This window comes from Plectropomus leopardus, chromosome 18, assembly GCF_026936395.1.
Source record: "Plectropomus leopardus strain MGB_pleo_1.0 chromosome 18, ASM2693639v1, whole genome shotgun sequence".
NCBI lineage: Eukaryota > Metazoa > Chordata > Actinopteri > Perciformes > Serranidae > Plectropomus > Plectropomus leopardus.
Window position 1 is genome coordinate 26,443,556 of NC_142193.1, and position 12,360 is coordinate 26,455,915.

Sequence of the window (12,360 nt, forward strand, 5' to 3'; positions counted from 1 at the left end):
ACCTTCACAGACAGAGAGACATCGTTATCAAAGACGCGTCCGCCTCTGTTACTGCGGATTGGTTTCACTTATGAATTTGTTCTTATGATTCAGTAAAAACTTGGCACCTTTCATCTTCATATAACCATTTTTACCAAACAAAACACTTTGTGGCTTCAGGTGTTGGCCAAATGATGTATCTACTGTGTAGATGCATTGCCAAAATCAAAGGGAAATTGAATGAAAATGAACATACTGCCCCTCTCACGGAGATACAAGGTTTCCTTTCATCTGATATCATCTTTAAGCTTGTAATTGTTGGATTGAGTTCGTACGAGATTGCTGGTTTGATTGTGGAAAATTACTCGTGTTGAACATGACAGAACACATGTACAGACTCTCAGAGCGGTGTCGAGCACGGACAATTAACCAAGTGGATGAAACATGGGCAGATCAGCCTGTGGTCGGACTGAAAAACCCCTCTGAGCTGCATCACAATCCCATTATATAATCACAGTAACAGATGCTTTTATGTTTGATAGTCTGTACAACGTGGCACGTATGGGAATGTTTGCATGTACAGTACTGTGCAAAAGTCTCAGGCCACCTAAAACTCTGTTATTTTATCAAGGTTATAATTATCATAGATATTTATTTTCAGTAGATTATTTACTAGAATACAATCAGAACATACAGAAAATAGGTATGTAGTATTAAAAACATAAATATTTCAGAATAAAACAACAGGCTAAAGATGCAAGTATTTAGTGTGACTTCCTATTCAACATGGCACCTCTTAAACTCTCTTGTGCAGACTTACAATGCTAATCTTCTGATGTATTTACACCAGGTTGCTTTAAAGACATGTTTAAAGCATATATTGATTGTTTGAGCTACCTTTTGTTATGACTGTATTATTTCATGTTTCACACAAACTACTGACCTCAGTTTGAGATAACCCGAACCCTGACCCTTTGTATCGTACTAAAGAGACAAAGACATAAATATATCTATCCTGAAACAACAAATCTATGGCGGTCTAACACATCTGCACTGTACTGTATACTTTTACTTCTTGAGTAGACACGCCTCTGTGTTATAGTCATGTATTTTAACAATTTTGTAAACTTGCCTGAACTAACAATGTATTTGTGACAGTGTTAAGCCCGTCTCCATCAATAACAGGCTGAATCAAATATTGTATAAAATATAATATCAAAATATAATATAATATCAAAATATAATATCATCAAAATATAATGTCAAAGTCAAGACTTTGGCAAATGAAGTCTATTGACTCGTCGTGATATTTTGGCTGGTGTATATGAAGCAACATAACCTGCAGCTCAAAGAGGATTTGAACCTTCAACCTTAACACCAGCAGCAGTTGAAGTGTAGTTATTGTGGAGAAAACTCAAGTCACTTAACCTCTGCTTGTTGCAGTGGAGCTGATCTCTGGTCACACAGTTAGTGCCGGGCAGCTCTCAGGAGTGACTGTACCAAACGCCATGAATGAAAATGAGCAAAATGCTGGAAAAGATGGTTACGAGAGTCCCCGGGCAAATAAAGGTTAGAAAAAGGCCAACAATGTCAGGCACAGATCACTGAGCGCAATTTGTGTCACCTAATGGTTGGATTAGTTTGACATTAAAGCTATTATATTACATGTTTTACTGGTAACCACTTACATGCAAGACCTTTTCTTATGTTGTGTGTGTGCTGCATCAATAGTACAGCGTACCGGTGCATGAGAGTGGAACAAAGCCATTGTTCATGTTATAAATTACACCTGTGCTTTTCCTGCTGTGAGAGAATGAACTGTGAAGGAGGTCTATTTTTATTATAAGTTGATTTGAAGAACGACCTGCTTCAGTAGCAGGTCGTAGAGCCAACTGTACTTCGAAGCTTCATTCATTACTTTGATACTCTATTTTAAATCAACAGGAGAATAAGACAGATGCAAGATCACAATGACCTTGACCTTTGACTACCAAAATCGGATCCTTTTATTGTTGAAGTCCAAATGGAAATTTTGAAGACATTCCATCAAGGTGTTTTTGAGATACCCCATTCAGGAGAATGAGATAGATAGACAACCCAAAAACATAATGCCCCTGGTGCCTGCGATAGGTATAAAAAGACTAACTCATTAAATCTGATGAATTATTTTAAGTAAATTGAAGATTTTTTTTTTTGTTCCTTATGGTGCTAACATTATCAAATATATCGAAAGACAACTGAAGCTTCATTGAAAAACCCAAACTGAAGCTTCAAATTAAAAAAAAACATTTTGCGCCAACATTTGGCGCAGCCTGCTTTTATGGTAAAATTTTAGTTTGCAGGAAAAAACAGAAGTAATATAGAAAACTACACTGACAAACAAACCCCTTTGTTCTATAAACCAGTATTGCATTGGTGCTATATTGATCCAGACTGGGTCAATTTTTGATCCATTGATTTTTAGTGTAAACACTGTATTTTTGACAGAAACAAATCGTCTCTTACAATACTGATGATTGCATTAATTTAGCTTTGATCAGCTAGCCAGACTTTGTAGAGATCACATTTTACTAATAAGAAACAGTCTGTGTAAATGTACTTTTTTGCCAGTAAATTCTCTGTCCTCCACGCTCTCTTTCTCAAAAACTCCCCTCTCTGTCATCCCCCTCCCTGGTTGTCAGCACAAGAGCTACCCTTGGCCCTGATGCATTAACCAGAAAACCATTGAGTCCTCTATGAGAGGGGTTATGCCTCATTATGACAGAATAACAGCGCCAAAATGGAGCCAGATCCCTCCCAGTTGCTCCATAACAGTAATACTATCAGTGAGCCTGCAGCAGTCGGGACTAATCCCGGCCATTTAATGTATAGCCACGCACTGCACCTCACTCAGGGGCTCAGCGGCAGCTCATATCAGCATCCAACAGACACATACACACACACATACACGTTCACACACTCCTCACATCCATGGAAATCCACATTCTGCCTTTGAACTGCCTTGCCGCTGGTTGCTCCTCACACAAGAAAAACGGCAACTTGCGCTTGCACATACAGGACAGCTAAGTGCTTTTGCATGCATGTAGAGTAAAAAAACCTCCCTCTTCAATGCGTCATATACAGTTACATCCACATAAGAATAAGTCTGTGGCAGGGTTCAGACACATGACTTCTCCATGACTTTGAGGCAAATTTTATCTTTTTCTCATCGGTTATTATACAATAGCTGTTTAAAAATATATATTAGTTATTATTATTCAATAGAATGAAATCAGAACAGGATTAGAACTTAATATCTAAATATAATTTAGGGGGTTAAAAAAAAAAAAGGGGGAGGCTTGTCATATACTTTTTTAAGCACTGGGTAGGGACCTATGTTTTATTTATTTATTTATTTGTTTGTTGCTTAAGGGGAGGGGCAAACAACATTTTACATTAACATTACATTTTACACAATTCATGGTGATTTTAAAAAAAAAAAAAAACGGGCTATTCTTTTCTTCAAAAATATTTGATAAGTTTAAAAAGGGAGATTTTTTCTTTTCTTTAAACATTTTTGGCCATTTTTAAAGAGGAAATGTTTATTTCTTAAATATTTTTTCTTTAAAAATCACCCAAAAAACACCATTTATCATAGCCAGAAACTGTAAAAACAGGAATTATTGTTGGATTTTAAGATTTCCAACACATTTCAGGGTAAACTTTCAGGGTATATTTAATTTTCCAAAGTTTTCCAGGCTGAGAAATTGCTATTTTTCTTTTTGAGTGCAAACCTTGCTGTGGACTGTGTGACTTTACTCAACTATTACAGATACAGAACAGGAAAGGAAAAAAACAAAACACTTACACAAAACTATGTGCAATCACACAGCTGCACATGCTTTTGCTCTCTCACTCACACACACACGCAAACACACAAACACACACACACACACACACACACACACACACACACACACACACACACACTGATTTTTAAGGTCAAACTGTGCAAAAATGTGCCAATCCATACTGGTTGACCCTGGGGATGGCTGGAGGCAGAGGAGGTGATAGACACAACACAGCCTCTTGCCATCCTCAATACACACATATAAAAAAACACACAGAGACACAGACACACAGACACACACACACGTGTGTAACACACAACCCCTGTGCATTATAACAGAACACAATGACAATGTCTTTCCAATATGTGCTGTCATTTGTCTCCATTGAGCAGCAATTTATGAAATTGTATGCATTATCCACAGTGGCTGTCATTGCCGTGTGTGTGTGTGTGTGTGTGTGTGTAAGGGGGCTGTCGTGATTGCTTGGCGCATGGGGCTGCAGAGCGGGGTCTGGTGCCCTTCAAATGACAGAGAAAACATCTCCTGCACCGCATTAGATCAATGCACGCACACACACGAGCATGCAAATACACCCAAGCATCTTCGCTTTTCATGCACACGTGTAAATAATCGTACAGATGTGCCTGAAGATACTCTGCTGGCCCTAATTCATGCTGTATACATTATAAACACGTGTCCTCTACGGCAGCTGCAGGCTTCTACATGGATTAACTTCACCTAAACAAGAGCGCAGAGATCCATCAGTCTATACATTCATTGGTGTAAATAAATCAATAGTCAGTCAACAGTCTGATGCTGTTCATCAAGCTGTTTGTATATAAAAGGATGTTTGAAACACTGAGGTTGTCAGTTGAAACACCCCTCAAGTCCTCAGATTTTTATGTATGTCAGTTATTTTCCACAAATTGTATTTAACAACATATAAGTCTAAGAGCTCTTTCCACACAGCTGGAAATAGAAATCCAGATACTGAGTCTAAATTTGCAATTGTCACTGTCAAAGTACTATTGAACCAGCCTATCAAATGTCCACAGAGGTGTGACTGTGTTGTTCAGCCACTTTGGTCCATGCTGAATTATCTTGAAAACTTCTGAATGGATTGCCATGAAATTTTGTAAAGACATTCATGGTTCCCGGAGGATGAATCCTAATGCCTTCGGTTTCCTCTTGTACCACAATGAGGTTCAGGGTTTTGGTTTTGGAGTGAAATGTCTCTACAACTATTGGATGTAATCACATCAAATTTGGTTCACATGTTCATGTCACTTTCTCGATTAACAGTAAATCAATAGTCAATTTAGCAATTCCTGAAATGCATAATTTCTGCTGCTAAGGGTATCTCAATAAAAACTGCTAAAGACCATCATGATATAGCATGGGATCATGGGAGTTGTTGTCTTTAAACAACAACTGTTGCTCATCTATTTAAAGTGACTCATGTTCCACAGACAAGTTAATGTATCAAAGTTTTATTAGTCATGTTTATTCATGTTATGTCATTTCATTCTAATAAAACAGCTGCAAGTGTCTCAAGCTAATGTAAAATTAACTTGCTAACTTAATATTAGATGAGAGGACCACCCAGACATGCAACGACATATCATCTGGTGCTTTCAGAGTTTCCCAAGGACACTAGAGCTATACCACGAGTATAGGACACCACTGACAGGCCCCCAAATCGAATGCAAAACAATCTTGAATAAATTGACAGGTTTGTCCCCGGTTTGAATATTGTTGGAAACATTTGAGATAATGTAAGTCCACAACTCAACAAATTATATAACATTTTTATGCAGAAATATCACATAAAAGCTATCTTTTACTTTCCATATACTGTCATAGGTCATAATCTTAATTTATGCAATATTTTTGTTAATTGGGAGCTTGAATGGTCACTTTTCTTTTGCTCCTTAACCAGGGTGTCCATCCATCAGTATTTTTACATGGAAGTTTACATTAATGACTATACTGTTGATCAGCCAGTGGTTGACCCTCTGCCTTTGGTTTCTGTCTGTTTGTCGCTCTCAGTCTTTGTTTTGACGGCTCACTAAAGCCATAATCTGTTGCTGGCCCGGCTTATTAATAAGCCTATTCTGAATATTCCTCCTCTGTGAGTTGGTCGACTTTCAGCCGTGGCTACAGTTCCTCACAGAACTAGGACATGTAGAGCAGCATCATACGTGTCTATGTGTTTGCTTGTTGAATTGTTTTATTTTCTACATTTGTGCTTTAAAACTGAAAAACTTATGACTGTTTTCTAGTGCAACATGATGTTTTATTTTCATTTCACTTACACCATCCAATTCAGACGTCTTAGTTTTCTTTATCTTACATAAGCTTTTGTTTTGAGCCAACTCATAATCTTTACTTTTTGTGTTTTTAATCTTTGTTTTTCTCTGGATTTCAGCATTGTATTTTCATCAGCTGCCTTGAGGTTTTTGTCCCTGTAACCCCAAAAGTTTGCTTTCAACTCGGCGCAATTCAACTCTTGAACTCGTAAAAACACCAAAAGGAACATCGGGTCTATTTATTGTAGCTCTGTGATCATTTCTGGGTGACTTTAGAGTTCAGTCAGAAAATGAGGGATCAGACGGCTCAGTCTGCAGACACTCAGGCTATGATTTAGAGAGAGAAAGAAAGAAGAGGGGAGATAGAAGAGGAGGGCACGGAGAGATGACAAGAGAGGCAGAAACACAGAGAGAGAGAGAGAGAGAGAGAGAGAGAGAGAGAGACCTCGAGGGAAACAGGGCTGTGAGCAGAAAGAGGGCAGAGGATGAGAGAAGATTGGCGGCTAATGAGAGGGAACTGGAAAGGGGAAGACTGAGACGGGAAAAAAGATAGTGGGAGAGGAAAGCTAGCGATGCACCAGAGGATTATCAGCCTGAATTGCACCTGATTTACCCAAAAATCAGCGGGGATATCTCGACTCTGCTGAATATCTAGTCGTGTGAAAGATTCATGACTTAAATATTTAAAAGCATCAGATGGAAAAATCTCACTTATCATTCAAAATGCGCATCACAGACTCATCCAAACAGATAATGAAGCTCTGGGTGACGAGAAAATCATCAAGAAATTCGTTCAGATATCTGCAACTCAGACAAATATTTCAGCGATGAATTTAAAATGTCTGTTTTTGGATGTTCAGTGGTTTTGGCTGTGTCAGTATAGTTTGGGTGGAGGGAGATATACAGATAGTTTGGCCTGAGGGGAGAGAAAAAGTAAAACGGAGACAGAGAGAGAAGTTAGAAGTTGATGTAGAGAAGGGAAATGCATACTCATATTTCTCCTCTCTGAGTCAGACAATAATAGATGAGGCTCATGTGAAGGTCGAGAGAAAAAGAAACAGAGATCCAGAGGAAGAAATTCAAGAGTCAAATAAGAGAAAAAAAGCCGCAGAGAACACACAAAGGTCTGCTGAGATTAGGGGAAGAGGATTAAGGATATTAAAAGAGGAATATGGGAATAAATAGGGTTGACATGCTGGAGGCTGATACAGCCGAGTAGAAACACACAGCAGGTTTGCAGAGCGATCGTGCTGCAGTTCTTGTCAGAAAACCACATCAGCTGGGATTTAAAACAACCATTTATCTCAGAGTTAGATATTTTATTTTGTTCTAAGTTTTAGTTAAAGAAATATAAAGGAAGGCTTGGTGGTAACCTTTGCCAGGTTGCTATTGGCAACCATTTTGAGAAATATGCAACCAGTTCTTGGCTTTGGGTTGCAACTAAGGAGAACCACCTTGTAATATAAAAAAGGAGGAGCATCAACACATGTACTCGAAAATAAACATGTCTGGGGGTCCTCCCTGAGAAAAAGTTTGAGATTTTTATTCCGTTTCATGCATTTATGCATACATTTGTGCTAAATTCTACAGCACTAAAAATGCTAGTCCTCTGTGGTCAAAATCTCATATTACATTTAAACAGAAAACATTTGATGCGAGAAACATGTAACTCAGTAACAGGATCTTGGTTTATGTTTCATCAGCGCTGCTTAGTTTTACAGTTTAATCTCCATTTTTTCAGCATCCTTTCTTACTGTGCAGAAAGCAATATGATGCCCACTTCCTGTTCACAAACTCTCGCCATCATGGCGCATTAAAATACATCTCCGAAAATGTTATAGGTGACAAATAGGGAGTGCAGCAACATTATCTTGATATATGTTCACTCAGCACTGCATTGTTTTACTGTTTAATTTGATTTTGGGGGGCAGATGTGTCTCTTGGCCAGCTGTATACTCTTTGAGTCTTTGTTGGCGGCGGTAGGGTTGGCGGGAAATACAAAAATACAAAAGTACAGCATGTAGTTTGAGCAACAGCCCAAGAGTAAGCGAAACTCCTCAAAATTATGTAAATTCGTCATTTGGTAGCATTGTGCCGGCTGGCTGGCAGAATATCAAGGCCTTGATGGAGGGGAATTACCACAGTTCATCTACATTTACTACTCATGTTTGTTTTTTTTATTTTTTTCTTTATACAAAGCAAAAATTGGTGAACTATCCCTTTAACCTTCATTGTCCAAAAGAATGAATGTCTGTACAAAATTTCATGACAAACCTCCCAACAGTTGTTAAGATATTTCAGTTTGGACTAAAGTGTTCCCTAAACCATGTTATTATTAAACATTAGATTAGATATTATTTAACACTTTAAACCTCAGATTATCAGATGTGAGTCTGCTTGAGTGAAAATGAGTTGACATCTGTGCAACTTGTAGATTGCTGCTCGTTTACAGTTATATTAAGGCATACACAGTGGCATCTGTGTTGATGTATTACAGCTGCCAACTCTGGTTAAACACATTCCTGTGATCCCATAAAATGCGTTCTGTTCTACAATATTAAATGCGGTCGTCTGAGGCCGGCGGTTGAGGGTCGGTCTAAGGCCACGGTAGCCATTCACGATGCTAGCGAGGTCGTGATCAGCCATTTCTGGTTCACATGCACATCCCATCAGACGCCAATTAGAATAAAAACCACCATAAAACAGATTGGCAGGGAGACCTGGGGTCCTGTCAGTCACTCAGACATAATGGTAAGAGCGTTAACCGCATTAGAAGACAAGTTGGCCACCTGATGTAGAAACTGTACGGCACAGTCATGCATGAGAGCATGTTTTCATGCTTGTATGATCACACACTCGCACACACACACATATACTCACATATTCTTAAACCATATTTGCTCTGTTTCACTTCCTTCCCTCCGTCTCTCTCTCTCTGTCTCTCTGGTGGGGTGTCGTTGACGAGCTCAGTGCGGATATAATTGGCACTGGCCCCATGTGGCACTGTAGTGAAGAAATCAAGGGCGCACAGATGTAAACAAACTCTCTCTCTCTCACAGAGATCCTAACACACACTCTCTCACTCTCTCACACACACACACACACACATACACACACACACTAGCACCCCTGCCTATAGTACGTCTTTTCACTTAACACCCGTCCTGCAGGCTCCCATGATACTCATTTCCTTGTTTTGATTTTAATGTCACACCGATCCTATCTCCTTCCTCCTCTCTCTCTTTCTGCATCAAACAAACACTCCCTCTCTCTCCTTTTCCTCCTGCTCTACCTCTTTTAATATTCCCTCCTTCCCTTCCTCCCCCCTCACTCTGATGTTTATATTTCTCTCTCCCTCTCTCTCTCTACCTCTCCTCCCTCTCTCGCAGGCCAGCAACATGCAAATTATGCCCCACAAATGCAAATCCGTTCCTATCTCGGAAGAGACCTCCAGTGGAGAAGAAGAGTCCGCCCAGCTCAAACATGCCCCACTGAAGTTTTCCTTCCGTAACGGAGGGGCATCGTTTGTTTGAAGGTTACCTCAGAGAACTGCTGAATAAAGCAGTGCATGTGCATTGTTGAGACAATCCAAGGCATTGTTATTAATGTACTTTATATGGAAATTGCAAAAACAACTATAGGCCATGGGTTTAAATGGTTTATATTTGTGTTTGGTTAATTTAATCATCGGTACAATAATAGAAACTCATGTAGGGTATTATTGTTGTAATGGTTTATGTGTAACACTACAGTTATGTAGCTTACAAAGGAATCATCTGGTGCAGGGCGTTCCTAGGAGTTTGGGTAGTTTCTAGGACTTTAGGGAATTTTTAGGATTATAGAGCATTTCTAGGATTTAAAGACATTTCTTTGATTTTAGGACATTTTTTGGATTTTAGGACACTTCTTTGATTTTGGACATTTCTAGGATTTTAGGAGGCTGCTAGGAGTTTGGGTCGCTTCCAAGATTTCAGGGCGTTTTTAAGATTGTGGGACATTTCTAGGATTTCAGGACATCTCTAGGGTTTCAGGACATTTCTTGGATTTTTGGACATTTCCCTGATTTTAAAACATTTCCATGATTTTAGAACACTTCTTGGATTTTAGGACATTTCTTGGATTGTAGAACATTGCTAGGATTTTAGGATGTTTCTAGGATTTGGGGATATTCGGGGCTTAGCTACGACCTTTGTTGAGGGCTCAGGGGATCCTCCACTGGTACTTATTTTGATAGACAAGACTATTTTGATGCTGTTTATGCATTCTGGCACCTTATGTTTACTAAAAGTACAAAAATAATTCCCAGTGTGAATCATCAGGCACCCTGTGGGGGGTCTGATTTGGCCTGCACACCTAAGTATCACTGATCTCATTCATTATCATTCATGATCATGTCAATGATCACGAATGATCTTTGACATGATCAATGTTCCATTGCAGTGGATCATTGACATTTTTAAGGTTTTGCTAAAGACACTGAGAAAGACAACAGGCTGTTAATGAGTTTTGCACACACAGTCTACACCCAATCTAGTGCTAACTGAGCAAAATACTAGCAGCATGCTCACACTGACAATGCAAACATGCTGATGTGTACCACAGTTTCATGCTATCATTTGCAATATTAACATTAACATGAGCACTAACACAAAGTACAGCTGAGACTGATGGAAATGTCATGACTTTTGCACGTATTTAGTAGTAAACCAAAGTACTGGACAAAATGAAATTTTGACAGCCGGATGAAAAGTTAAGAGATCATGAAAGTTATGATAAATCATCCTGAGGAAAACATGAAACCACATTTCACGGCAATCCATCCAATACTTGTTTAGAAAATTACTAAAAACCAGAAATGTGAACATTATAGTGGCACACAAGAAAAAGTCAAGTCACTAAAGTCATGTGTATCTATCATCAGGGCACCAAAGATATGTGTAGAAAATGTAATGGCAATCCATCCAACAGTTGATGAAATATTTCCATCTCCAAAGAGGTACACTGACCAACTGACATTGATGGTCCTAGATTGAATGTACTGATACTAAAATGTTTTTTCCAGCCAGGGCCAACTCTATAAAGAAATTTAGAAATACCGAGGGTCAAGCCACTTCAATTTTTTGTGACCTAGAAGTATTCAAATTTGAAAAATATCAAGTCAGTAAATACTAGAATCAGTCGATAAAAGAGCACAGACTTGCCCCACATAAAAAAACCGTGTCCTCAATGTCAGCTACAGCCCTGATTTCAGGAGCTTTAATATTATGATTATAGTTTTAATTATTACAATGTTAGGTACAGCTAAATAGGTTTAAAAAAGAAAAGAAAAGAAAAAAATAGCCGGCAAAGCCACACAGAGACAAAGTTGTGTTAGATAAATTGACCAAGCACAGGACTTTCACCCGGGAGACTGGGTTTTGTGTCCCATGTTAGTTAACATTGGGTTATTATTTTTAGAATAAGTTGACTCAGTATTTTCAGTTTTTAGGGTGTATAAAGCTGCTGAATGCATGCTGCGTACATTAACCTTACAGGTTACAGTTTGCCATATTTCAATGTTGGCCGGGTAATGTCCCGTATGTCGGCACAACATTCATTTTGGAACTATTTTTAAAACCATAATGGGACGTCTTGATTTAATGTCAAACAAAGGTCATTCAGTTTGTCAATGTCTGCTGGGATTCCCTGTTTACAGGTGTCTGTGGTGTGGTTAGGTTGTGCCAAGCTTGTAAAGTGAAGTGATGAGGTTCATTGACAAAAAACACTATTTTTACACATTTTTAATGTAAATGAGTAAAAGTAAAATGAGTCTTTTCTCACAAATGTTTGACTCTGACATCTTGAACATTAAGAGGTTTTGCTTTTTTCTTGTAACATTTCCCCTCCCCTATCTTCATATCTTATTCATGTTACCTACAATAGCCCTAAAACAACTTTGTAGATTATACATGCTTCCCTGTGAGATTTTTCTTGAGGTTTTCCACTCTAATTACAGCAGAGTTCGCAGCTAGCTGAGAGAGAAGCTCCCTGCTAGAGTTCTTGCTGTTTTCAGAGGTGCTGTCCATGGTGCTGAAATCGAACTGTCATTTGGGGAAGCAAAGAAAGCAGGATTGTTCTGTTCTGCTCTGCGCCGCAGTCGGTCCTACAATTAGAGGCAACGCTGGCACGGCCGACATCAGCTATAAGTGATCTGGGAGCGCTCTCGCATTCCCAGCTTTCCATCTTCCTTCCCGCTCTTCTTC

General features: G+C 38.9%; 1 protein-coding gene across 2 annotated transcripts in view; it reads right to left on the reverse strand.

The window, feature by feature from the left end:
- LOC121957209 (protein shisa-8) overlaps positions 1 to 12,360 on the reverse strand; it is a 119,493-nt gene that overhangs the window by 48,945 nt on the left and 58,188 nt on the right. Inside the window, exon 3 of one of the 2 annotated variants that reach the window (XM_088069157.1) lies at positions 8,999 to 9,121. The exons of the other annotated variant lie outside the window; for it this stretch is intronic. Coding sequence (XP_087925283.1) covers positions 8,999 to 9,121 — 123 coding nt within the window. The remainder of the gene's footprint in view (positions 1 to 8,998; positions 9,122 to 12,360) is intronic. 2 annotated transcript variants of the gene reach the window in all.